Source organism: Drosophila willistoni (genome assembly GCF_018902025.1).
Source record: "Drosophila willistoni isolate 14030-0811.24 chromosome 2R unlocalized genomic scaffold, UCI_dwil_1.1 Seg167, whole genome shotgun sequence".
Taxonomy (NCBI): Eukaryota; Metazoa; Arthropoda; class Insecta; order Diptera; family Drosophilidae; genus Drosophila; species Drosophila willistoni.
The window spans coordinates 5,919,443-5,945,849 of record NW_025814050.1 but is presented as its reverse complement, the minus strand read 5'-3'; the positions used below and the strand labels follow the sequence as shown (position 1 = coordinate 5,945,849).

General features: G+C 35.0%; 5 protein-coding genes across 6 annotated transcripts in view; 2 read left to right on the top strand and 3 right to left on the bottom strand.

Moving 5' to 3' along the window:
* Nucleotides 1-910: 910 nt before the first annotated feature.
* On the top strand, nt 911-1,813 carry LOC26529269 (phospholipase A2 inhibitor beta). The gene has a single exon (XM_015178081.1). It carries the CDS (start codon nt 911-913, stop codon nt 1,811-1,813), a length of 903 nt encoding a protein of 300 aa, XP_015033567.1.
* An 8,231-nt stretch (nt 1,814-10,044) lies between these two features.
* On the bottom strand, nt 10,045-11,711 carry LOC6643788 (chitinase-like protein Idgf3). The gene is made up of 3 exons (XM_002066836.4): nt 11,493-11,711; nt 10,877-11,428; nt 10,045-10,812 (listed from the first exon to the last, which is right to left on the bottom strand). The coding sequence occupies exons 1-3, from the start codon at nt 11,608-11,610 to the stop codon at nt 10,172-10,174; spliced, it is 1,311 nt and encodes a 436-aa protein (XP_002066872.1). The 5' UTR covers nt 11,611-11,711; the 3' UTR covers nt 10,045-10,171.
* A 1,015-nt stretch (nt 11,712-12,726) lies between these two features.
* LOC6643787 (chitinase-like protein Idgf2) lies at nt 12,727-16,238 on the bottom strand. The gene is made up of 3 exons (XM_002066835.3): nt 16,096-16,238; nt 13,492-14,049; nt 12,727-13,429 (listed from the first exon to the last, which is right to left on the bottom strand). Exons 1-3 carry the CDS (start codon nt 16,202-16,204, stop codon nt 12,777-12,779), a joined length of 1,320 nt encoding a protein of 439 aa, XP_002066871.1. The 5' UTR covers nt 16,205-16,238; the 3' UTR covers nt 12,727-12,776.
* Nucleotides 14,625-26,407, top strand: part of LOC6643784 — a 90,695-nt gene continuing 78,912 nt past the window's right edge. The window contains exon 1 of one of the 2 annotated variants that reach the window (XM_002066833.4): nt 14,625-14,766. The gene's annotated coding sequence lies outside the window, so the exon portion shown is untranslated. The remainder of the gene's footprint in view (nt 14,767-26,407) is intronic. The other variant, XM_047010771.1, reaches the window with a different exon arrangement.
* LOC6643786 (chitinase-like protein Idgf1) lies at nt 16,417-17,912 on the bottom strand. Its single transcript, XM_002066834.4, has 2 exons — nt 17,238-17,912; nt 16,417-17,171 (listed from the first exon to the last, which is right to left on the bottom strand). Exons 1-2 carry the CDS (start codon nt 17,893-17,895, stop codon nt 16,513-16,515), a joined length of 1,317 nt encoding a protein of 438 aa, XP_002066870.1. The 5' UTR covers nt 17,896-17,912; the 3' UTR covers nt 16,417-16,512.

Here is a 26,407-nt window from a genome sequence, read left to right as displayed (position 1 = left end):
GATATAGTACTAACTTGGAAGATAGCCCCAGGAAACGTAAAATATTTAAAAAAACTAAATTCATCAGATCAAAAATGGAAAGTTTTTAGATTACAAATAGAATATTATCTAGAACATGGAGAGATAATAGAGAAGCCAAGAGTTCAATCGATTGACTATATGAAAGCTCTTAATTTGTATGAATTAACAGATTTTTCTGAAATGACTCCTTCAATATTAATTTATGAGAGCGAAATTAATGTGAACAAGGGTCCTTCATCTGTGGATTGTGCCGAGAAGGGCGACAATACTACTCCATCTATTCTTAATTACCTATCGCGGAAAATGGAAAATTTAAAAACAATTTTATTTTACAATACCAAAAAATTTGAACTTCCTGGCAAAATATTTGAAAACAATACCCAGTTGGAGAGCATTGGAATTATGGGATTTAATTTGAAAAATTTTAATGCAGAAACCTTTGAAAACTTGAAAAATTTAACTAGTTTCACGCTTGCTAATTGTGAATTAGATTTCAATAACTTGCTAAGGTTGGTATTTTGGTTATTACTTTACTTTAATCTCTAATTTTATATATATTTTCTTTACTAATTTTAGGTTGACTCATCTTCAAAACAATCTGAAAGAAATTGCATTTAAGACTAAAGAGAAAATCGATGTGACTTTATTGGAAAAGTACCAAAAGCTTGAGACTATCTTGCTGGGCCATGATGAGATACCTTATTATTCGAAAGAGTTTAGCAAAATCAATTCAACTGCATTTCTCTGTAACATAGATGAAAGGAATTGCCAGTTTAACATTGGCATAAATGGAAAATTATGTCCCACAAATTGCGAATGCTTAAAGAAGCACATGGAAGATCCACTTGTCATAAATTGTACTAGCCGAGGATTGTTAAATATTTCAGAGATGCCTATTCCAATCGTAGGGTCATCAGTTTACCATTTCGAAAATAATTCCTTAACTCAATTACCAAACTTTTCATCTGAGGGATTAGATAATGTCCTTCAATTGCATCTAGCAAATAATAAACTAACTAGCTTGAGTGTAGAACAATTGCCTCAAAATCTTACTTGGCTTGATATAAGAAATAATAGTTTAAATTCTATAGATTCCAAGGTAGTTGAATTTTTAAAGAATCGAGAGATTAATATCTTACAAACTGGCATTAAGTGGAGGCCCAGCTGTGAGAATAAAGACCTTATAAGTTACCTTTCGAATCTCAAAAAGTATGTGAAAATAGAATTTTGGCACGATTCCATAGACAATCCTGTCTTCTATGAACGTTTGAATGGTCCCTGCCCAACGGATTGTACTTGTTGTTTTGAGGACAATCAACTCTTAGTAAACTGCACGGGAACAGGTTATTATACTGTTCCTAAATTGTCCAATCTCATAATTGGAGATTCATCACTTCTATTGGAGGATAATCGTATTCTATCTCTTTCAACAACTGGCTTCCTGCGGAATTCCACTATTAAGGAACTAAACGTGAAGAATAACTATATTAACGAAATTCATCTAGATGAACTGCCTGTAAATCTTACACTTTTGGATATTCGAGAAAATCATCTAAAAGCACTTGACGACGATGTTACCGACTTTATAGCACATCTACCGCAAATTCGACTGTCTGACAACCCTTGGCAATGCAATTGCAAGTACTTAAAGTTCCTTAACTATCTAAGGAAAACAAATCCCATTGAATATAAAGCTGCTCTTAAGAATTGCAATGTACAAGAAGATTGCCCCGATCATTGCACTTGCTGTAAGAACGATTCGGATCGAAAGACTTCTATCAAATGCAATTAAATCTCTGTTAAAATTTACAAAATCATTTGTATAATAAATATATGAGCATAATTTTTCCTATTTTTAATCTTATATCTTTTTCAGAATGCCTACGTTGAGATGAATAAAGGATTTTGTGAGTTGAAATGGGTTGAACATATATGTTTCTGATCATAAAATCTAGGACCATATGGATATAGCAATCCAATTATAACTTTAAACGAATCATCTGGCATATTTTTATTGGCAATGTTGTTGCAAAAGGTGGGTCATATAATATGGCAATCCAATTGGCAAAGAAGGAAAATACAAGCAAACAAATAAACAATCCCATCACCCTAGACTTGTGGTCACCAGAAAGAATGTGCATAAACATTTCGCACAAACATTTTTGATTACTCGCACTAAAAATACAGAAATGAAAATCCGACGAAAAAAGATGAACAAAACTCGGTGGGGATAAAATGTGTGAAATGGTCTATTCAATTGCAACTAGAAATTGGTCTTTGAATTGTGGGGTCGAGGGCGTTGATGACGACCAAGAAGACGACGACGCGCCTAAAACAAACAAATAAACGGCCAAGTAAATGGCCAACTAGTTAACTAACAGCCTTCGACTTGGCTGGCGGCACGCTTTTAGGAAATTTAATTAAATCGTCAGAGAAAACAATAAAAACTCATTCACACACACACATAGACACATGAGAGATTTTATTACGACCCTGTATACCATGAGCCGATAACTCAAAAAATCACTTGCCCGTGTATCATTAAAATCAAAATCAGAAACAACAACAACAACAATGTAGAAAAAATTGAAGGCACATAATCAAACACGTTGAACACGCCGCGTGGGTGTTCGTTGGCCCATCCTATGATTTGCCATTAAAATTGTTTAGATGCACAAATAAACACTAGGCAAATCGTAAAAATGATCATCCTTCTATATGGTATTCATCTATGTATGTGGATCCGAAAAACGTTTCGATTTTCTTCCCCCATGTTCTGTGTTCGTTTTCGTTTTGTAAACATTTCTGTAAATGAAACAATGAATCCAATGAAGAGGCAAACAATTGCTTAAGATCTTTCTGCAATATTCTAGGGAAATACTTCAGTTAAGGGAAAGAGCCCATTAAGAGGCGATAAACAAAAATGTGACATTATAGGTTAAACTAGCAAAAAATCGTTTCCTTTTTGGATAAATCTTCATAACAAAAGAATTAGAAATACATACAATCATAATTTTACCATCTACCCATAAGGGTTGCTAAGGTTGCTAAAATTTACTTTTCATGGTTTGTTATCGTGTTTCCTTGGAAAACCGCTAATCGAATAGTCGGTAATTTTCACATATGTAACTAATATTGTAACTTTATTTTGGATTTAACTCTTTTAGTACTAACGACTTATAATGTACCTATTATGATAATACCAGAAAACGAAGCTGGAAACTTTACTATAACCGGTAAATTTCGTATTTTGTTTTAATTTATTGATGATGTTAATTTACCTTTGAATTACTTATAAGACTGTAGGATATTTTTGTGTAAATTTTACATAATACATAAATAGTATGAATTGTTACAAATGGCCAACACAATTCTCATTGCCTAAAAAAAGATCCAAGGTACATAAGTCTGTTCCTAATTGCTGTATTTTTTATCAATGCAATGTCAAAAGCAAAGGAGAAGTTTTTCATAATATTTAAAAAGATTTTTCAACTTATTGTTTTTTTTTAAATATATTTTTATAATTTTTATGTGGATAAGAAATGGATGGTAAGGATCAGTTTGTGTAAAGTTTGTGAATTGTTTATTAAAACAAACTTTAAACATTGTTTTCAACAATAATGGTAAAATGATGAATTTTCAAATAATTTGTATTATAATTTTAGTCAGATGTCCAGATTCCAGACAGCCATATCCATCAGTTCGTTTGTGCGTTTTAACTTCACTTTCTCAATAACAAAAACTACTAGATTGAATCTTGGTTATTAAGCTTTTCCTTACCGTTGAGAGATTAAGTTTGACAACAACATAACATATTGCTAATAGAGAAATCGAGAAATATATCAGTAGAAATATGGAAGAATCTTAGCTAATCTAAGAAGCTTAGCTTCTTTTCTGACAACAACATAATTTATAATAATTGCTAATTTTAATATTGCTAATATAGAAACCATTGAGAAATATATCAGTAGAAATATGGAAGAATCTTAGCTAATCTAAGAAGCTTAGCTTCTTTTCTGACAACAACATAATTTATAATAATTGCTAATTTTAATATTGCTAATATAGAAACCATTGAGAAATATATCAGTAGAAATATGGAAGAATCTTAGCTTCTTAGCTTGGCTGCTTTTCTGAAATTCTAGATTCCAGATAGATATTAAGGCGATCACTTTCGAGTCTCAGGAACAAGACTCCAACTCTTTCTATCGCTAGGAAATGGTTATAGATAAACTGGGACGAACCCAATGGACAATACGAATTTCTGAAATATAGATATACATAGATATATATTGTCATACGATTCGTATGTATAAAATGTAATATAATAAAAACAGAGTGAGTAAAGTTAAGTAGTGATCCTATTGCCAAGAGTATTGTATTTGCCGCATAGTCCACTAGTTAGCCTTTCCACTGATTCCACTTGCATACATCCGCCCCCTGTTAATTCACACCATTCAAGCTGGCCCGATAATCCTATATAGCGCCACACACGTTTCTTCATTAAATTCCACGTGTTTATTTGTTTAAACTAACCTTTTACGATGCAGTGGCGCTACAGACTCGCCGCAGACACACATATTGTCGGGGCGGTCCCAAAGTTTTGGGGGCTGGGATGGCGACGGGGATAGGGATGGATAGGCGGGGGTGCTCGGTGTTGGGGCATATAATATGGTTATCTATCATGGAGTCAAAAGAGCTGACAGCTAATTGAATTTAATTGGCGCGAAAAATGTACAGATAAAAAATGAAGAAAAATAATAAAACACTATTAAAAACAATAAACAAAACAAAAACAAAAAAAAAAAAAAAAATGCAGGCAAAAATGTGATAAATTAAAAACGAAAAACTTTTGAGTTTTTAGTTCAACGTGTAGCATAATTTTACGAGTTGTTTATTCCGCTTAACTAGTTATGGGCACGTTTTTTTATTGTTGATGTTAATGTTTAGCACAAAAACAAAACAAAAAAAAAACTACAACAACAAAATAATTGTGGTCAGTCGGTTCGTATTCACGTTTAAAGCGTTAAATGTCTATAAAACAGAGTCGTATTCCCCATTTTGGCGCCAGTCACTGGGCACAGGCACAGATCGCACAGAAGATCGTCATATGTAAATCATTTTCATTTCTCGTTTGTGTGACAACCCGCTGACAATTCAATGAGACTCTGAGACTGAGACTTAAACCACACTAACTTCACAAAAGGATCAACAGCTCAATTCAACGGGCGACTGTGCGGCTCTTAACGAGATTCTGGCCAACTTATGGGTTCAAAGGGCCCAAATAGAGGGAGAGAGAGAGCGAGAGGGAGGGAGAATGAACCAACAACTGTGAACATAAAGTCGCGTGGCTTATTTAAAATTAACAAAGCAATAAAAATGCAAACTCAATGCAAGCAAAGGCGATAACAATGAATAAAAGAGAGGAAGCGAGTAAGAAATAAAAGCTGCCTGCTATAATATACATATATACCATTTAACTGAACAGCAACCAGAGCTAACTATACTAATTTAAATCAATAGGATTTATTTCAACTAAACCTATGTAGAACTACTTCTACTCATTATCCATTAGAATTATGTTTTCTTTACCTTTGTTAAGAAAAAAATAAAGCAAAAGTGTTTAACAATTTCAAATTTATGACCCATTGCCTCATCTAACCAGACACCATACCTATGTATACATACATATGTATAGTAGTTGACTTCGATTTTTTAGTGAGCTAATGCTTAACTGGTCATAGATTTCATCAGTTTATGGACGAATACTTTCAAGCGTCTAAAATTTTATTATCTTTTGACATTTTTCACCTTTTTGGTGTTAGTTTCTAATTTGTAAACTTCTGACTTGATACTAATTATTTTTTAAATATTTGAAAGATTTATATTTGACATTCCTGAGAAATTGTCTTTAGATAATAGCTCAGATCAGCTCATTGATCTAAGTATACTGGACTTAGAAGAAAGAAGAAAGACTGCCTGCTACTACTAGTATTACTACTACATTATTTACTTTGTTTTTCTGCTATTCTTTTTATGATTCTTTAAACAAATATAGACAATCAGTTATACATATTCTTGACATAAAAGTCATAATACGTTAGTTACTTGATGCATAATTTGATTCAATTTACCAATTTTTCTATTGTTTTGATACCCTTGCAGAAGGTATTATAAAATTTTTCAGATAAGGAGACGTTTACGACCCCATAAAGTACATATATACATTCTTGATCAGAATGAGAAGCTGAGTCGATAAGTATAGCCATGTCTGTCCGTCTTTATTTATGATGACTTTATTTTGAAAGCTATTGGAAAAAAAACTTGGTAGTTAAGCTATTTAGAACCTGGGTGAGATTAAGTATGAAAATCATATGGTTCGGCCCACTATATTATGTAGTGCCATACGAAAATTAGGTCAAAGAGTTAAAGTATTTTTATGAAATTTGATAAAAAGATAGGATTTAGTGTAAAACATAATATTCCCAAATTTCAATAAGATTGGATAGACAGAAGACAAGTTTTAGTCAATATAAATCGGCTCTGCTCAAGTGTTATTTCTTGAATTTCTTGTATGAGCATCTGCATTGAGACACAGAGTTTGGATCATGTAAAAATATTGTGCCGAATGACTGCAAGGGTATATAAACTTCGGCATAGCCCATGTTAACTTCTTTGATATTTCAATTAACTTTTGCTGAACTTGGAGCTAAACTTCTTAATAGCACGAACTAAACAATAATCCACCCCAATGGGAATTGTATAAAAAACTGTATCACATATTTTGCTTGGATTTTTTTGTTTGGCAACGATATCTTTATCGCTGCTTTGGACAGGCTTAACAGCTTATCATTTTGCCAGGCAGTTAACCAAAATGCCCACAAATCCTCCGATCTGATTTCAGTCCCAATTCCAGTTGCAGTTGTAGTCCCAAAGCTTCCACATGGTCAGTCCTTATCGCCATCGTGGACATCATGCATCGAGAGCAACAAGGGGGTAAAACAAAAAAAAACCAAAAGAACTAAAAACAATGCAAAGCGCAATCAGCGACACTTCATCGCCTACCAAAAAACAAAAACAAACAAAAAGTATATCCAGGCAAATAAACAAAAGGACACAACGCGTAATGAGGGCGAAAATATCTTTATTTTAGAGAACAGAGCAAGAGCTTCCATGGAAGGCAGCACCACATACATTTATACAGATTGGTTTCTTGTTTGTTTTTGCTTTTTTTTTTCTTCTGGTTCTTTGGGAGCAGCATATTTGTCATTCGCATGCAGTTTGCTGCCTGGACTCTGGTTGCCCCGCCTAGGGGAAATAATCGAGCAGGCAAATATCATGGAGAGATCTTGTAGACGCCGCCAGAGGTAACCAACTGAGCCTCCTTAATTAGATGAGGCGACAAGGAGGCTCACGATCGCCGATATTTCGGCGCACAGCTGAGGCCACAAAACAATGCCGTGTTTACAACTTGTACACTATGCCCCAGGCATGCATATGCTGGGCTGGCTTGTGTGTACTTAGTGTACTCTTGCCCTTTGGGTCTCGAAAAGGGCCTCCAAGTGCAGGAGTCAGCGGCTGCTGGGAATCCAGCTAAACAGTGGCCAAAGCCTCTCGTCGTCTCGACTACCACTAATGGCATATTTTGCATTCCAATAAGGCATTGCGCCAATTGCAAATAATTTTAGAGTGTAGTTTTTGCTTAATAAGATCACGATTTACAGATAAGCTGACTAGATAGCAACTAGAACTTCTTTATTTTATTTCGTTAAAAGCATCTCCTGTGACAATATGGTTAAGTGGCTACGACTTTATCTATGTATCTAGGAATATACAATGTATATATCTAAATAGGTAGTTATGATAACAATAGCTTTTGACTATATCATAAATGTTTCCTATGAGCATATTAGTTATTTGAATATTCCAAGACGCAGTGCTTACTTTGGGTATTGGAAGTAATTCCAAAACCTTTTTCTTATGCTCTCCATAAGAGTCTTTTAGCTGGGATTATCTGGGCATATGGATAGGTCGATATGAAATCCTATTTCTGGTTTACTATTTTTAGCACTAGTTTTTGTATAAGTCTTTTTTACTTTTGTTTTCTATAATTCGTATGTAGGGATTAAGATTATAATCTAAAAGTTATTAGTTGTCCCAGGTGGTTAAGAAATTGTACTATATTTAAGTTTTTGTTTTTTGTATAAACGAAGCAAATAAATTCCAGAATTTTTACATGCCAATTATGCAAGCTTGAAACAAAATATTTTATACTAAATATATTTTCAGGGAATACAGTAAAACTTTTGCTCATAGATCAAATCAATTAGAAACAGTCGCTGAATATATAGTAACTATTGAAACGAGAACCTAAATGAATTATATACAGATTTCAGAAAGCCGTGAAGTTATATGCAAAATTTTTATACTCTTTGAAACATATTTTAATTAATAAGATCTTGGATAAGTTATAACATTCGATCTCCCTGATTGTTTAAGGGCGTGTTATCACCAACATTCCACATTGCAATCGTTGTTAGTTCTAGTACTAAGCCGCTAAATTGAAGTTAGCTTCCTTTAGTATCTGGATCCTAGAAATAGGATAGTCTAAGATAACATTAAAGGTTTTCCTTCCTTTTTCCTTTATAATAACATGTCAATTAATGTACAAGCCTTTAATCGAACAGACATTTAAATGTCACAGATGAACAGCCTATGCCTAAAAACACTGTTATCCTTACTTAAACATTAGCTATAATGAAAAATTTATATTACTGGAAATAAAGAATACAAAGAATTGAATTGGACATTCGATATACTTTTCAAAATAAACTCACTTTAGAGTCAATTTTATTCTATATGATTTTGATTTTGATTATCTATAATCGATTTGGCTCTTTTAATTTTCTTGACTCGATTTTTCAATTGATTCGTCGCTTAGATTTTTTAAATTATTTAATGTGTTTTCTATCTATAATTGTATAATTCTTTAAAATTTGAAATTTATTAAATTGATTTTTACTAATCTATTTTTTCAACATTTCGAATTTATTCTCATTTGATTCCTTTACTTGAGATTAATACTTAAAGTTTCTAATTCGATTGTGTTAAAACGTTAAAATTTTTATTAAAAAAGAGTTGTTAAACTTAAGACATTACATCTTTGTTTTAATTTAATTCCAATATGTTACCCAATAATTAGAAAATCATGGAATTAAAAAAAGTCTCCATTCAATTTTCATGATTTTTTGTATAAACTAGTAAAATAGATTAATAATTTTTGTCGATAACCAAATGACTTAGCTTGTTAAGTTTATTCCAATTGAAGCACTCAACTTGTTAGTTTGGTTTCATTATTAAATTTTAATATGTTTTCGTGAGTAGCAGATTTAGTAAATTTTTTTTAAATAGACGTTGACTAAACATAGTTAACTTAGCGTATGCAAAAGTCGTCAGAGTCGTTTTGCTTAGTTGCCCCGAAACAATAACTTAATTTAGTTGTCTTACATCGTGTCGTTGTCGTCGCCAGCCTCCGCCAAGTAGACACCCCCACTCCACCCCTCTAGACACACACACACAGAGAGAGAGAGGGAGACACAGTTGTTGCAACCTTTTGCATGGTGGTATGTCAGCAATTCTGTAAAACAGACAAAGTCACATGCACCCCAGACTTTCGGAGCAAGACCAACGCATAAGGATCGAAGGGGTCCAGTTCGAGTTTGAGTCACTCTTTCTCTCTATCTGGCTGCCTGTATGTAGCGCCAATTACACAAACCAAACTTGCGCTGTAGTGAAATCTGTAAATCTGGAAAGGTAAACCAACAAAAAAAAACACAAACCCGACTCTAAAATGCCATTTGACCAAGATGGAAGCAAGGTGATAAAGTCAATGGACGTGGGCGCCAACACACACATGCTCACAATTCAATGGAAAATGGCAATTAAAACCAAGATCGAGAGACTACTGTGCCAACATCTCCATCTTTCCCTTCTTCCACCCAAAATCGAATTAATTTGCGCTGGTTTTTAGTTTACAACTTTGTAATTAATTTGCTGGTGGGTGACATTTAGTTTGGTCTTATTTTCGTTCTTTTTTTTTGGGGGGGATTTTTTTGATATCTTTATGTGGGGTGCCGAGCTGCTGAGTACTTTAGACGAGCAGACGATATTTGATGGCTCTCAGCATGGGGAAACGATCGCCAGTGCACTGACCACGAAAATCATCAAGGGTCAGATCAAACAGGGCCACCCCGCCCAAATTCTTGGCCCGTGCATACTGTGCCTTGCTGGACGCAGTGTCTGGATCGTCGTAACTTATCCAAATACCATTTTCATCACTCGAATCGGCTGGACGAACGGCATAGCTGCCATAACGTTTTGTGGGATCCAAGACACGACGCACAGGTTTTGAATTGCCGGGATTCGGCATCATTTGACAGATCTCGGCCCAGTTGAGAAGACCCTCTGTTTTGGTTTGTAGACCAGCCAAAGCTGGTCCTTTGGTGTGTTGAACCACCGGCATTCCGGTGTCACCCGATTCGCTGCTCAATTTCCAAGCACGTCCGTAGCTGGCGATGCCTATATTCAATTTCTGGGCTGGGACACGTTGGAGTAGCCAGTGCTCCATTTGGAAATTGACATTATAGTGACCAAGACGATTCTGGCCAAAAGCCTCATACAGAGGAGAAGTATAGTCTGCCTCTTCGGGATTACGATCAGGAGTTAGGAAATCAAAAGTTGCCAAATTAATCATATCCAGACTGGGTGCAATGGCTGGGGCATCGAAATACCCTAGAGGAATAGATGAAGAGAAATAAGAAAAGGCTTAACAAAAACTAATTCTAAACCTACGTACAGCTTGAATTAACATTTGGCAGCACTGTGAGACTCAATAGCAGATTGCTTGCACTGAAAGCACTGCCTAGATCCTTAATCAAGCCTGTCAGTTGACCCTTATGTGTTTCCGATTCGGAATCCACAATGAAATCTCCAGTGAAGAATTTCTTAAAACTTTTCCAGGCCGAACCAACTTCGCCATGAACCTTGCGTGGTTTGTTTCGCGGCAGCTGAAGGGACAAATCCAAGCCATCGAAATTGTAACGACGCACCAAATCCCGGGAGGATTCTATGAAACGAGTGTGTGCTTGACGTCCAGCTTCGAGGAGCTTAATATATTTGTCCTCCTGCACAAGATCACGATCGCCACCCACACTCAAGAGGAACTTAATATACGGATATCTATCCTTGAGTGCCGTTATCTGGGAAAAATGCCGCTGTTCCATATCCAGACGTTTGTTAATGCTCTGCAATTCGTAGGTATCCGGATTGATGCCGGTATAACCGTAGATCACATGTGTGCAAAATTGCAAGGCCAATTCCATATCTTGCAAACCGAATTGAGCGAGACCTATGAGAGAAGAATCTCATTTAGATATTCGTCGTCTTCTTAATTGAAAAGTTAGTGTACTCACCTTGTCGCTCAAAACCTTTTGAGTCGTAATAGCATATCATATTAGGTGCTCCCGATACATTTTGAATTGCCGCTAAGAGCACCAGACTCAGCCCTAAGCCGAGCCACAGAGAGTTCATGTTTGCCGACTACTTACACAGAGAGACTTTGGAAGAGAATAACTTAAAAGAGAGAGAGCAGACCCCACTTAGGCAATTGTATACGTCCGTCTTCAACTAGATTCGAAACGAAACTGAATTCGAAATGGCATTGGAAATGGCATTCGGTGGAGCTTTTTGTTTTGCTTTTGTAGAGCTCCCGAAACGAACAATAAGTCGGACTCGCGATGATGTGTAATCAACAAAATTCAACAGAATTGTTTGTATAAAGTGACAAGCTGACATTGAGTTCAATGAGATCACTTACTTCTCCCCGGGTAAAACACACTTATCTATGGCCCACTGTTGCCCGAGATAATGCTCATGGGCGACTCACTATTTAAATAAGTGAAAAAATCTTCCAAAAAATAAGTCAGAATAAATAAATGTATGTGTATATGGAGTGATAAGTCTGATTGTCTCGCAGCTTAGCTATATGTAAAACTTTTCTTCCGAAATTTGCTTTAGGTTTAGTAAACAAAATACCTTTATATATGGTTTAAAGTGCGTACAGGGCTGGATTTAGTAATATGAAGGAGCCATATCTGTGAGATATTAACATCTGTTTTAAAATGTTTTTTTCTCGTCTTAGCTTGAACTTTGCTGCCTATTACAAGGTTTCAGCAAGTCGTTATTGGCTTTGTGCTGCTCCCCTTGGGTGAGGGCCCGGCTTGCTCTTTTTGTAATCCGGCCTTGTCTAAATATACCTACATATGTATATCATGACAAACTTTATTCTAAATAGTTTAAATGACTCATTGTTTATGTGGTTAGGCTTATTTATAAAAGCGTAATAAGAACTCATCAGAGTTTAAACAATCACGTTTAAATCAAATTAGTAATAAGATCATACAATAAAATGCCGTCAGGTCTATATATACAATGGGTCTAAAGGAATTCCAGGAAATTCATAGAAGTCTTTACAGCTGTTTGATACTCATAGTTAAGTTTCCAGTCCCTTAAGTTTTTACCAAAAACCTAACACTATTAAATGTGGACAATATATGTATATAGAGGAATATATTCGTATATTGCTCTTCAAACTTTAATTTTCTATGGTAAACAGAATCCCAAAATGATTTTCATTCAAACGAGTAGTTAAAATAACATCTGAAAACATTTATTAAGCGGATCAAAAGACATCAAAATTACAAACGATATTTGATGGAACGCAATATGGGATATTTATCGTTGGTGCACAGACCACGGAAATCATCGTAGGCCAAATCGAAGAGGGCTATGCCACCCAGATTCTTAGCCTTCACATAGGCTGCCTTATTGGCAGCTGCATCTGGATCATCGTAGCTAACCCATATGCCTTCGGTTACAGCTCCTTGAACGGGACGGAAGGCATAATTGCCATACCGCTTGGTTGGATCACTGACACGATGCAAGGGCGAATCATTTCCCTTGAGGAATTCATTTTGAGCATTTTTCAATTTTCCACAAATCTCCGGGTAACTAAGTAGACCGGGCTTTTGAGACTGTGACCCAGCTGGAGCTGGACCGTCGGTGTGTCCCACAACTGGGGTACCTTCCACACCGGAGTCGGCAGTCAGTTTCCAGGCATTGCCATAGGCGGCAACACCCAAGTTGATGCGACTGGATGGGAAGCCATGTTGCAGCCAATGTTGAACCTGGAAATCGGCATTGTAGTGTCCCAGACGATTCTGACTGGGGGCTCCATAGAGGGAGGCAGTGAAATCAGCTTCCTCAGGATTGCGTGCGGGTGTAAGGAAATCAAAGGCGGCCAAATTCACAAAATCAACCAGCCCATTGAGAGCAGGAATATCAAAATACCCTACAAAAAGAGAATTATACGATTTAGTTCTTCTGTAAATGACTGAACACTGTAGGACTTACAGGTGGAGTTGACATTGGGAAGGACAGTTAAACTCAACAAGAGTCCATCGTTGCGTAGAGAATCCTTGACCCCTCGCACGAAGGCCGTAAATTGCTCCTTGTGCAGAGATGATTGAGTATCCACCACAAAATCGCCAGTAAAGAACTTTTTCACACTCTTCCAGGCACTGCCCAGTTCACCATGAACTTTCCTCGGCTTGTTACGTGGAAATTGATAGGCCAAATCCAAGCCATCGAAACCATAGGTTTTCACCAATGAAAATGCCGATTGTATGAAGGCAGTTTGACGCACTTTTTCGCCCTCCAAGAGTTCAATATACTTATTTGGATGCTCGACATCGATATCATGATCCCCGCCCACACTTAACAGCACCTTCAAATGCTGATACTTGTGCTTAAGTGCCGTCACTTCCGAGAACTGATGCTTGTAAATATCGAGATTTTCATTTAAACTCTGCACTTGATAGTTGTCAGCACGAATGCCCGCATAGCCGTATACCAAATGAGTGCAGAATTGTAGAGCGATTTCCAAATCGGGATTCAGTAGTTTGCCCAAACCTGCAAAACGCATTCGTAAATTCCATTAATTCAATTTAAAAGAAAGACAGAGAGAGGGAGAGAATAAGAGACGCAGTCTCTCTCTGAGAGTGTCGATCGTAACACAGTAGCTTAACCACATGAAAAGAAATCTCTACCCATCTACCCCATCCTTCTCCATAACCACTGTGGTTTTGTCATCCATTGTCTCGTTGTGACTTAATTGAACGCCACAGTGTGGGATTTATTGTTAAGCACAGTGGGTTGGAGTCATGTGGTAAATGTAACAAAAATAAACCAAAGAAAAGTTTTATATATTAAAAACTATATTCGGCTAGAACTGGGATGGTTTTCATCAACTCTAACTACCTTTCTATTTTAATCCTAGATTTCTTTCATTCTTAAACCTTTCTCTAATAATTGATCGTTTATTACTTAAGTCTCAATCCACTGTGCTGAGTCACTTGTTTGTTTGTTATTTTTGTGTGTAGACATCTCATTGTTTCTTTCCATCTCTCTCGCTCTTTCTCTCTCGCCTCTGTGGGTCTGTGTTTGTCTCTCATTCTCTGGAGACTCGTCTTTGGGGCAGATGTTTGGGGCAGTTGTGGCGCTGGACTCACAGCGAGTAGAGTGCGTGGTTTGTTTTCAAGTGCCTTTTTATGTACAGATATTTACCAGACTTTTGTTTCGCACTATCATTCCATAATTACAATTGTTAATTGGCTGTCTGTGTGGTGGGTAAGTTAACTTAACTAATTAGCTTGTTTGGATCAGCTTTTATTGCTGGTGCTTCGGTTGGTTTTTGTGTGTTTTCTTGTATTCATTATTCACTATGGAGCATACATATCAATGAGCTCGACTTGAACGCAGCGGGAGAGAGGGACAGCTAAATAATAATAATAATAATAAAAAAAAAACTTGTCTGATAAGCCACTGACCTCTCAGAACTAGATTTCTGCTCTCGCTCTGTGCTTATGTACGATAAGCGGGGCTTTTTTTACACCCTCCCCTACCCCCTACCCCCTACCTCCTCCCTCATCTGTTGTCACGCACTCTACTTTAAATAGTTAACTACTAGTGTGCACAAGGAGAAAAAGTTTCTAGAATTTGTTTTAAATTTAAATGGAAAATGTTATAAATTTTGTCTTGATTTCAATATTTTCATATATTTAACTTTGTTGTGATCTACTTAGTTAGAAAATTGGATATATCTTCATTATATCATATCTATTTATTATTAATTACACTTTTTTGTGGGCTAAACTGTATAAAATATTTTTGTATAAATTCTTATCTATGAATCCTTTTTTAAGTAATGAGATAAAGAACAAAATTTCATTGCATTAATTATTGTTGATACATATAAAAATCATAGCAAACTTCAAATTTATTTAAAATTGATTTTTGACTAATTATTTCCTTAATTTATTGAAGAAAATTTACTTTTAATACCTAAACCTAATACATACATTTTCAATTTAATTATATATTATAAACAAACTCAAAACTTGTTATGTGAGTTTCGATTTAAGAAAAAATCTAATTTAATGTCCTAATAAATACTTTGATTTAATTGTTTTTCTTGTTGAATCACTTATTATGGAGATAATAATTAAGAATATCAACAATCAATTAAGCAATTAACTAGAGTATCTTAGCCTCTTCTATGTACTTATAAAACAACTATTCAATCTTACTATAAAAATTGATTTTAGACTTTCTTTCCTTAAATTTAATATAGCAATTAATGTGATCTACTTAAAGAAAATTTGAAAAATAAATATGGTGTAATTTTTTTTAGTGTATGTAAATTTGCCTATTGGTCATGTTTTTTATTATGTAATAAGTTGATTAGCGACTTTTTTGTAAATTTTTGGCAATTTTTTAATATATTTGTCTATTGTAGTTTAACTAAATTAGCACATTGTCTATATACCTACATTAAAATTAAAAATTTAACTAGCAGTAAGTACTTAAATTTAAATTTTAACTACCAGTAAGTACTTATTATTTTGACTGCTGGTTTATTATGATTTGATGTGAAAAGTAGGGTAATCAAACACATACCTTCTCTTGTGTAGCTAGACGAGTCGTAATAGCAAACCAAATTGGAAGCACCCTGTATCGCAGCCACAAGGAAGCACATGACAAACGAAAGCAAAAGCAAAAGTTTCATATTGCCTTCACAGAAATTAACACAACCGCAGCACAGATCGAATGAAATCGAACTGAAACCGAAATGAAAATCAAGTAAATCGACCGACAAACCCAAAACGAGAAGCCAGATGACAAAAAGCTTAAGCCAAAACGAGCTTTGAGCGAGCGGTATTAAGTCATGCATATAGAATAAACGATCTTGAAGTATAAACATTGAAATTGATGTGGTGATTAGAATGTGTAATAAACAGAGACATTTTTATAATTTTTATTACATTAGACTTAAACAAAAAGTAGGTATAAAGTATACAAAAATCTTTTGAAATTTTAGGCAATAAAATATTTAACTGAACGTACAATGGGATATTTCTGACCCGTACAAAGACCACGGAAATCATCATAGCTCAGATCATAGATAGCCACACCACCAAGTCCCCTGCCTTTGGCATAGGCAGCTTTAATGCCAGCGAAATCGGGATCATCGTAACTAACCCAGAAACCATGTTCACCATCCTCATTGGCCGGACGAAGGGCATAGTTGCCATATTTCTGTGTAAGATCGGTGACTTTGCGTAAGGGAGCATTTGCTCCTCTATAGGCAGCCGTGTTATTGGTGGCCAATTTGGCACAAATCTCTGGCCAACTTAGTAAGCCATCGGTGCTGGCAATTTGAAGGCCTCCCGATGCTGGTCCATCGGTTTGTGGCACCACAGGCAGACCACTTAAACCCGAACCCGAGGTCAATTTCCAGGCTCTGCCATAGCTGGCTATGCCCAAATTTAGTTTCTGTGGCGGACAGTGGTTATGGAGCCAGTAATCTATTTGATATTCCACATTTAAGAAAGGCAAACGATTCTCCTCATCGAGGAATTTGATGGGTGCACTATAGTCGCCTTCATCGGGATTACGCGTTGGTGTTAGGAAGTCAAAGGCAGCCAGATTGATAAAGTCGAACTGGGAATGCAATTTGGCAACATCAAAGTACCCTAAAATATAAAAGAAGAAACCAAAATTCACTTAAAGTTTAGGATTAAATATTTTGTTTTACTTACACGTTGAATTGACATTGGGCAATACGGTCATGGTCAACATGAGATTGGCAGTTTGAAATGCTCTGCGTAAATTCACTGCCAACTCGCTATACGACTCTTTATGTAGTGCAGCATTAGGATCGACTATATAATCGCCTGTGAATAGTTTCTTGAATTTCTTCCAATATGTACCCACTGTGCCATGCACTTTTCTTGGCTTATTCTTGGGGAACTGAAGAGCCAAGTCCAAGCCATCGAAACCATTTCGACGCACCAAAATCATAGTACTGTCTATGAAATTCTGTTGCATTGTGCGATTCGCCTCCAATAGATCTAGATATTTATTCGGATGGGCCTCATCCACATCATGATCACCGCCCACACTCAAGAGCACCTTCAATTGTGGATATCGTGTACGCAACATTGTTATATCCTTGAAATTGAACATATCCACATCCACATTAAGGCTGTGCACCTCAAAGTTTTGTGGATTCAAGCCCACATAGCCATAGACAAGATGGGTGCAGAATTGTAGAGCTAAATCCAGATCACTCGGTGTTTGCCTGGCCAGGCCTTTACGCAAATATGAGGCCGAATCGTAATAGCAAACTAGATTACCAGCCTGAACTAGGCCAAGAAGCTGCACTGCACCCAGAAGACCAAGCAAATGGAACTTCATTTTATACACTTTTTGTTTTCCTTATGGACACGTCCTGACTTTATGAATGAATATTTGCAACTGTCTGGAGAGAATTTTGATTTCAAGCTTTTTGTGCTTGAAAATTTCAGGGGCATTCGAGAGATAAGCAACACACGCTGGTCTCAGACTTTGTCGGGGTTTCATTCTAGATGTATACTACATAATACATTCATGATGATGCCATTATCAGGTTTTTGTTTTCATATGTGTTATTTTTGTTATTTGCGGTATTACGTAGTCATTGTCAATGTGTGAGCTACACTCATTTTCAAAACACGTTTGTTTCTTCCAAGAATCCCTACACTTGTAAAAATTTATTGATATTTTAAACAAACTTAAAATTTGTGTAGTTTATGGTTAGATAATCTATCTAAATGAATCAGCCTTAGCCCAAAACTCTCCTCTAATGAGAGAACATATTTTACAGAAACTATATATTTTTTTATATTGGAACATTGGTTAAAGATTTTAAGATTTTAACAAGATAGAATTCTTGTTTTACCTTGAAGTTATACGATTAAGGATTCTAAATCCTTGGTTTAAAAAATCTATTACAAACAGCATGTATTCAGAGAGTGTTATAGATAATAATTATAAGTATATAGTCAGATTTAATAACACAAACTAACAAAACTCTGACACAGAGACGAAAGTAAAAATTACTAATAGATTATTGATTGATTTTTAAACCCTTGCAAAAAGGGTCTATTAATTTTGGTCAGAAGTGTGCAACGCATAGAAGGAAGCATCTCCGACCATATAAAGTATATATATTCTTGATCAGCACGAAGAGACGAGTTCAAATAGCCATGTCCGTCCGTCCGTCTGGATCGACGCGATCTCCTCCTAGACCGTAAGAGTTGAAATTTTGCATGTAGGCTTGTAAGTAGTGCACAAGTTGCATATCTCGGATCCAGCCGGATCGGATCACTATATCATATATCTCCCATACAAACGTCAATGTCACGAACAGTGACTTTTCTCAATAACTTCGTTAGCTATTGTCGTGAAATTGAATATTTGTGAATTTATTACAATAACAAACGACTGTGCAAAATTTGATCAAGATCGGGTGACTATATCATATAGCTCCCATAGGATCGATCGGTCAAAAACAGTGACTTTGGTCAATAACTTCGTTACATTTCTCAGTTTAGCATAACTATTAATGACTGTGCCAAATTTGATTAAGATCGGGCGACTATATCATATAGCTCCCGTAGGAACAATCGGTGGTGACTTTGGTCAATAACTTCGTTATTTCCTAAGCCGTTCTTTCGCAAACATTAGACCTTTTACACAAAAAACTTGAAAGGGTATACAAACTTTGACGCGGTCAAAGTTAGCCCCGGCCCTCTGGTTTAAATTAGAGGTCTGATTCACTACTTAACTTTAAAAACTGGCAACACAATTTTTTTTGTTTGTTTTTAAGAGTAAATCTGAACATTAGGATCTCGAATTTCGATTCAGCACACCATAATGTGCTGAAACATTCAGAAATGTTTATTCCGATCTTTGATCTTGAGTTTAGTTAATTTTTGTTGCCAGTGACTACTTTTTAGAAAATTTAAATCCCTTGAAATAGGATGTTATTATTATTTTATTTATAAGCTATTATGCACAAGACATTATATTATAGCATCTTATATTAACTTGGAAGGATTGGGAGGAGCTAACTTGGCAGTCGACTTGAAATTGTATTATATATTGTACAATATACTAAAAAAAACATAAAGATGTTTTTTGAAATTGTAAGCTAAGAACTGTCACCTTTCCTGGGCCTTTCAACCTATTTTAAAATAAAATGATTAATAAATGTTTCATATATAAGTTAACTAAAAGCTTTAGAAATTACAAATTGAATCAGTCAGTAATCATGCATATATTTTTATTAAACAAAACATTCATCAACAATTTAATAATATACTATAAATAGGCAAAATATATGTACATTATCTTAGGGTACACCTTGTGCATGTCAAAGTTTGATTCTCTAGTTTATTGTTATTCACTCGATGTCTGTAGATGTTTTTTGGTTTTATGTGGAATATATAGAATTTCAACTGCCTCGGTTCGACTTCGTGCTGTGCGTGACTGTGAGTCACTTGTTTTTCTCTATTTACTGATCATCATCGTCATCATTTGTGAGACTTTCAATTAACTGAGACAGCTGATCTTGAACAAAAAGCAAAATTACTTCGCCTCCGTCGTTGAACTTAAGAGGGCAACCTGCTGGGCTTTTGAAAAGAGGACTGAAAAGGAAAGGAAAAAGGTAGCTTGATTTTAGGCAGCTGGTGGCTAACTGGCCTGTTTAGAGTGTTTAAATCAGAAATCAATTGAAGCATTAAATTCCTCACGAAGAACAAGATAAATCCATGAGAGATGTTTACAGTGAAGACTAATGACAACACGCAATACCTAGACACTAGCAAACAATGGAAAATCAACGAATGGAGAATGCTCACACAAGGATCTGGCATATGTGACACAACCAATTATACAAAAGGACATGGCCAAAAGAATGCGAAAATAATCCTCACACGCTGCTTAGATGCCGACAATGAGGATGAATGGGGCGGTTCCGGGTCCGGGTCACAAAGGTTGATAGCAATGGAAAGAGGCGTGTTCGTGTTCGTGTTGAGAGCCGCATAATCTCCAATGTGTCCCTTGATTTCGAGTGTCGTCCTCTCCTCATCTTTCCCTTTCTTTCTCTCGTATTGTTGTTGTAGTTGTTTGATTTATATCAAACGAGAGCGACGGCGTGCAAGTTAAATAGCCGCCCCATTCATTCCATTCACTCGACTTATTTGTCTAGAGATTGAGTACGAGTATACTCTTTGTTTGGCCAAAATGGGTCAAGCAAAAAACCAAAAACCACTCATAACATTGTCGGTATTTAGTTTGCCTAATAACCGCAAATGGACTGACGTTTTTCGCTTAGTTGATATTTGATCAGCAAATATATATGTATACACACATAAATATATATTTACTCCGACTATCATCAGTCAATCGATGCTTCTCGTTTTGTTGTCAATAGAAATCAATGCCAAATGGTTTGTTTATATGCCGAATAAATGTAACATGAATTAAGGTTTTAATATTTACTCTTGGCTTATAGATTTTATACGAGTGCTAATGGATAATTTAAGAAGTTAAAGCAATGTTTTTTTTTTAAGAAAAGAGTAATTTATGTAGTGCTCTTTAGATATAACCATGAGCTGATATAAAAAATATAACCACGGAGGTCAGATCAAAAATCAAGATTTTCGGCTGACTAATTTCAGTATTCTTGGAAGAGGTCATTTTGACTTTATTAGAACTTATCAAAAATGCAAGACCCCTTTGAAGACTGACTAGTTGGGGTATATTTTTGGTTGGATCCATAGGAGGAGTCCCTAGAGACTGGATACTCTTTTGAAATGTCATTATTTGGAGTAATTTGTGCCTTTTTTGCTGGAATCCAGACTCGTTCCCCTGAAGACATCCACGGATATACAGTGAAGACAAGAAATTAGAGCATACATTTTTTGACCTAAAAGTTTTCATGTCTTAATTTATAACGTTGAGTTGGTCATTCTATTGGAATAATGTATCTTGAATTTCGTGGGCGTATCTTTAACGGCTTTTTTTTATGAATTTTGATAATTAGCCCTAAAGTTTGGACCTGGCAATAAAGACACATCTTAAAATTTTTTAAAATTGACTGTATACCACAAATTTTCAATTTGGCCCAAGGCGCCAATTTGTAGCGAATTGAAAAACGCAATTTTAATCAATTAAAATTTTGTGGTATGCATGTTATCTTAGTTTTACAAGACCTCAATCTTTTTTTTTAGAGTCCAAAGGCGTACAATCAATTTTTAAAAATTTGTAATCCATACATATGTTTTCTTTTTTTTTGCCGGGTCCGAATTTTGAGTCTTTTTTTGAAAATTCATGTGACAAAAAACCTTTAAAAAAACGCCCACAAGATTTGCAGTACATTATCTAACTAGAATCTCCGATTGAACTCCATAAAGCTATTATATAAAAATCATATTTATGTCTCAATTTTTTTGCCGCCACTGTATCTCTAAAACAAAATAAAACGTTTTTTTTTTTTACTGCTAAGGTTAATAATAAGAGAGAAAAGCTAGGTTGGGACTTGCTTTCGTAGTCACAATTCAATTAAAAAACTATATAATTTCTTCTTATGCTATTTCTATGAACTTTTATCAGCAAATAAAATATGTATTTACAAATTATATTTAATTATTTACAGTACTTTTAAGTGGGAACTCAATTTTTGCTCAAAAACTCTTTTAACTTTCAGTGGAATTCATAAATTTCAACTGGCAATAATTAAGATCTGTATTAAAACATTCATTTGAAACCTTTTTGTTATATACTTTCGAAACTTTTTGAGATAAAATTGAACAAGAATTATAATTGATTTTGTTTCGTTTGCCACAAACTCCTAACATTATTTGTTTCGTTCTTTTGTTAAATTTACCTCATAATAATAATTAAACCTTATTAAGCTTCAAGTGTCCATTTGTTTGCCACTCTAAGCTGATCACATTTTCTTCTCCATGCTCACCCCTTTTGGTGAGACGTCGCCCCCGCTCACCTAACCACCATCCGGACAAGAAGAAACTCTGAAAACTTTACATTGGCTTCCCATTCTATGCCATTTCTTTCATTATTTCACATTCTTTTGCTTGGCATAATTAAGTCCAATAATAATTTAAAGAAAATACCTTTACCAATTTACAACCATCCCCTCATACTTTTGCATCACCCCCCACCCCACAAACCACCCATCCCACTTTTCAAGTCTCCTCACCTTTGGCATAATTATCTTTTGGTAGCAGGTGCAGTAAAAACCGCAAAAGCATTTGCCTTGCTCTTGCCTCATTTCTAATTACAGCCAAGTTTCAAGAAGAAAGAATGAGAGAGAGAGATGGAGATGGAGAGTTTTTTGGGTAACAATGCTGAATGCCAAAAGCACAAAAGAAAATTCAATTTTCACAAAACAATTGCCATTAGCAAAGGCAAAAGCAACAATGTTTCCATTGGCCCCTTTCCCCTTCCTCTCACACTTCCCGGCCAAGTGCTTAATCAGTTTATCTGAAGTATCGTATCTATTTTTTCATTCCTTTTTACATTCTCGACCAGGGGTTGCAAATTCATCATTGTCAAATGTGTGGCTTGACATTTTTTCCAAAGAAAACCTTCAAAAATAAAAAACAGAAATACAAAATATTTTTTTGGTAAAAAAAGTAAACTTTTTTCGTCCTTTTTGGCAAGGGGGTTCGGCTCACTTATGCCCGGCAATATAATTAGAAATTCATAATGAATTTTATTTGCTTTGGCCACAGCGGGAAAAAAAACTTGAAAAAATTGAAAACTTGAAAGCCTCGAAGTTGAAATACTCTTACAGCTTTAGAAAGAATTACATCCACGATGGAATCAAAGATTTTTTTAGAATTCAATCCAAACATTCTTTGAAAAGCTCCCGTTAAATGATCATAACATAGGTACACTAACGCTGAAAGTTTCAAATTTGGGTTAATACCGAAAAATTTGAATCTTGGATATCTAAAAACTATAAAATAAGTAAAATTATTTGAAAACCTTTTCTCCGAAAATCAACCATAAAAAGTGATGACTGTTAAACCTTTACCTCAAGTTAGTCCTTTTAAACTAATGACTTCAGTTCATTGCAAAAGCCTCAAAAAAGTTAATCTAATCTCTTTTCTTAAGGGTGTCAATAAAAAAAAAAAGTCGAAGGCAAACGGCAACATGATGCCATATCCTGACGTCTAAATGTAATATTGACGCGCATTTTTGTGCAAATAAAATTAAAGCACCCGCCCCCGAAATCGCCCATTTATATGGCCACACATACATATACATTTATTTATATTATTGTATAGATAAACAGACCAAAAGGCATATCAAATTATCAAGCCAAGGGCTGGTCCCTGGTCGGGGCTGGTCCGAGCCAGTCCTTCCAGACATCCATCCATCCATCCATCTACCCATCTATCCGTCAGGGTCTTGGGTTTTGGGTTTTGGTCTTGGGGAGGGTGTTAATGCGATGTGCAGGTATCAAAGCGACGTTTGAAAAATGAAATTAAAAATTGTTTGTTGATTTAAGCGCGAAAGGAAATGAACAGAAAGAACACCAAAAAAAAAAATATACACAACAGGAAAACTGAGAAGAATAAAAAGCTAGTTTAGGTAAAAGCAAGACAACGAAGTGTACGATACTCTTCTTTTTTATTTTTGAATGACAAAAGATTTGTTTTGTTTAATTTATCTGAATCTGATTCGAGAAACTCTTTTATCTTTTTAATATCTAAATTAAAGTGTTTCAATTGAACTGAATTCATTTTAAACTTATTGTAGAAATGTTTTCTAAATCACCTTTTAAATTTGTGCATTGCAATGTAAAATTTAATCAACTTTTATAAATATTTGTAAGTACTTATAAATTCTCACATTTATATCGAATATTTATATACGTAATTGGTATTTAAAGTCTATAATAAAAGATCTTAAAAATATTACAAAGATTTTAAGAAAGTACATAAGAAAAGTTCTTTACATAAGAAATTTTTAACTAAATGGGATAATAGAAATGTGATAAAGAAATTTTATATTATATTATCATATACACAAATTTCAAATATTTCCAACCAGTTAATTCCATTATATCCCACAGAAACTGGTAACACAGCAAACCTTATCATAGTTCGTCTATTTACCATTTGAAGTGTATTTAACTAAGAAAAAAATTAAAAGGAATACCTAGCACGCCTTAAAATTCTAATTTTTTAATGAGACGAAAGAAAAAAATACGAGAAAACATTTTCTTTGACCATCTCCAAGGGGAGTAATTGACAGTCTATAGGAAGCAAGATGATGCTGATGATGATGATGTCCCTTCAGTCTCTATGCCATTCATTAAGCAGGACAAACATTCTTTGTGAGCATCTTCATTAGGCCAGACCAAACCAATCCAATTGAATTTAATCCAGTCTCACTCTCCGATCCAACAGGCCATCAAAGTAAACTTTTGAGTCTTTTCTTTTTTTTTTGTCTCTTGCGCCGGTTGTCCGGAAATTGCTTTGGTTGAATCTGGCGCCACATGTCACCAAAGTGAACTTGAAGGATTTCTTGTGGCAAACTGACCTTCGAGCTGTTGCTCATATTCATTATAAGCCTAAATAACTGTTGTTTACAAGCGAAATGGCAAGTGTCAAAATACCAGGATCCACAGACTCATAAAATGGAGGGGACGAAAGAAAAGAAAGAAACGATCGAGGGGGAATTGGCGCCTTCTGGTTTTCTGCTCAATTTGGTCGTGTCTCGAGTATAGAGTTACCACTTACCAGTTGCCAGTCACCAGTTACCAGTGAATTTGCAGCTCTAACTGACTGCTTATTGGTTTTGCTTTGGTTTTCTTTCTTTTGGCCACAATCGAGTGCTCAAGTGACAGTGAGAAAGAAGGAGAAACACACTGAGAAACCCTAGTGGCGACAGTTGGTCAAAAGTTTTTTTTTGATATTTACTTATACCCTTGCGACACTTAAGGAAAAAAGAAAAAATCTCTCCATATCGATTAAGAGTATATGTGCTTGATCAGCACAAATCAATTTTGAATTTGTACTAAGATACAGCTTCTATGAAGAAAGTGGATAGTGTCTTTTAATGTTGGTTTTTTGAGCTTAGATTTTAAGACGAATCGGTCGAAATGTAAGTACCTATGTCCTTAAAGAAAAAATCTTACCATACTGCTCTAAGAATTTTAAACAATTATTAAGTTTATTCTGTTTTTCTTTCATATTAGCTAACTATATAATTCAGTTCAAAAATTGGGGTATAGAAACTTTTAGTTTGCTTGAAATTAAACGATTTTAGTGTTCCTTTTCTACTTTTTTTGAAGTAAATCAATATCAAGGCCTTGTGGTTAATCAAAATTTTGAATAATTCTATTTGCCGGAAATCTTCTTTAATTCAGTAATTCCAAATTTAACGAAACAGTTGTTAATTAATTATAACCTGAATCGCCGTTAGTAAACATGAAATATTAGAAACATGAACTAAGCAGTTTAATATTTTGTGTCATATAAAATGTCATTTCATTTTACAAAGGTATTACAATCCTTTTGAGAGAAACAAAATTTTAAAAAAATCCAAAAAATAACTTCAAGTCAAGAGATCCTCTGCTTTATTTGGTTGGTTTATTTCTAGGTTTCTTTGAAATTATAATATAATAGAACAACAAATTAATTTTATAGCTTGGCATACCAACAGCATTAGCATAAGGATTTAATATCATTAATTCTCGACTTCCTATATCATCAATTGAAAGATATTTCGTTAGAAATTTAAGTTCAGAACTCCTATGACATTTTAGAACTGCATACTTTTCTATAGGGTACCTATACGTCTTTTTAATACATTGCAAATATAATTTAATTTTAGTTTTTTCTCTTTC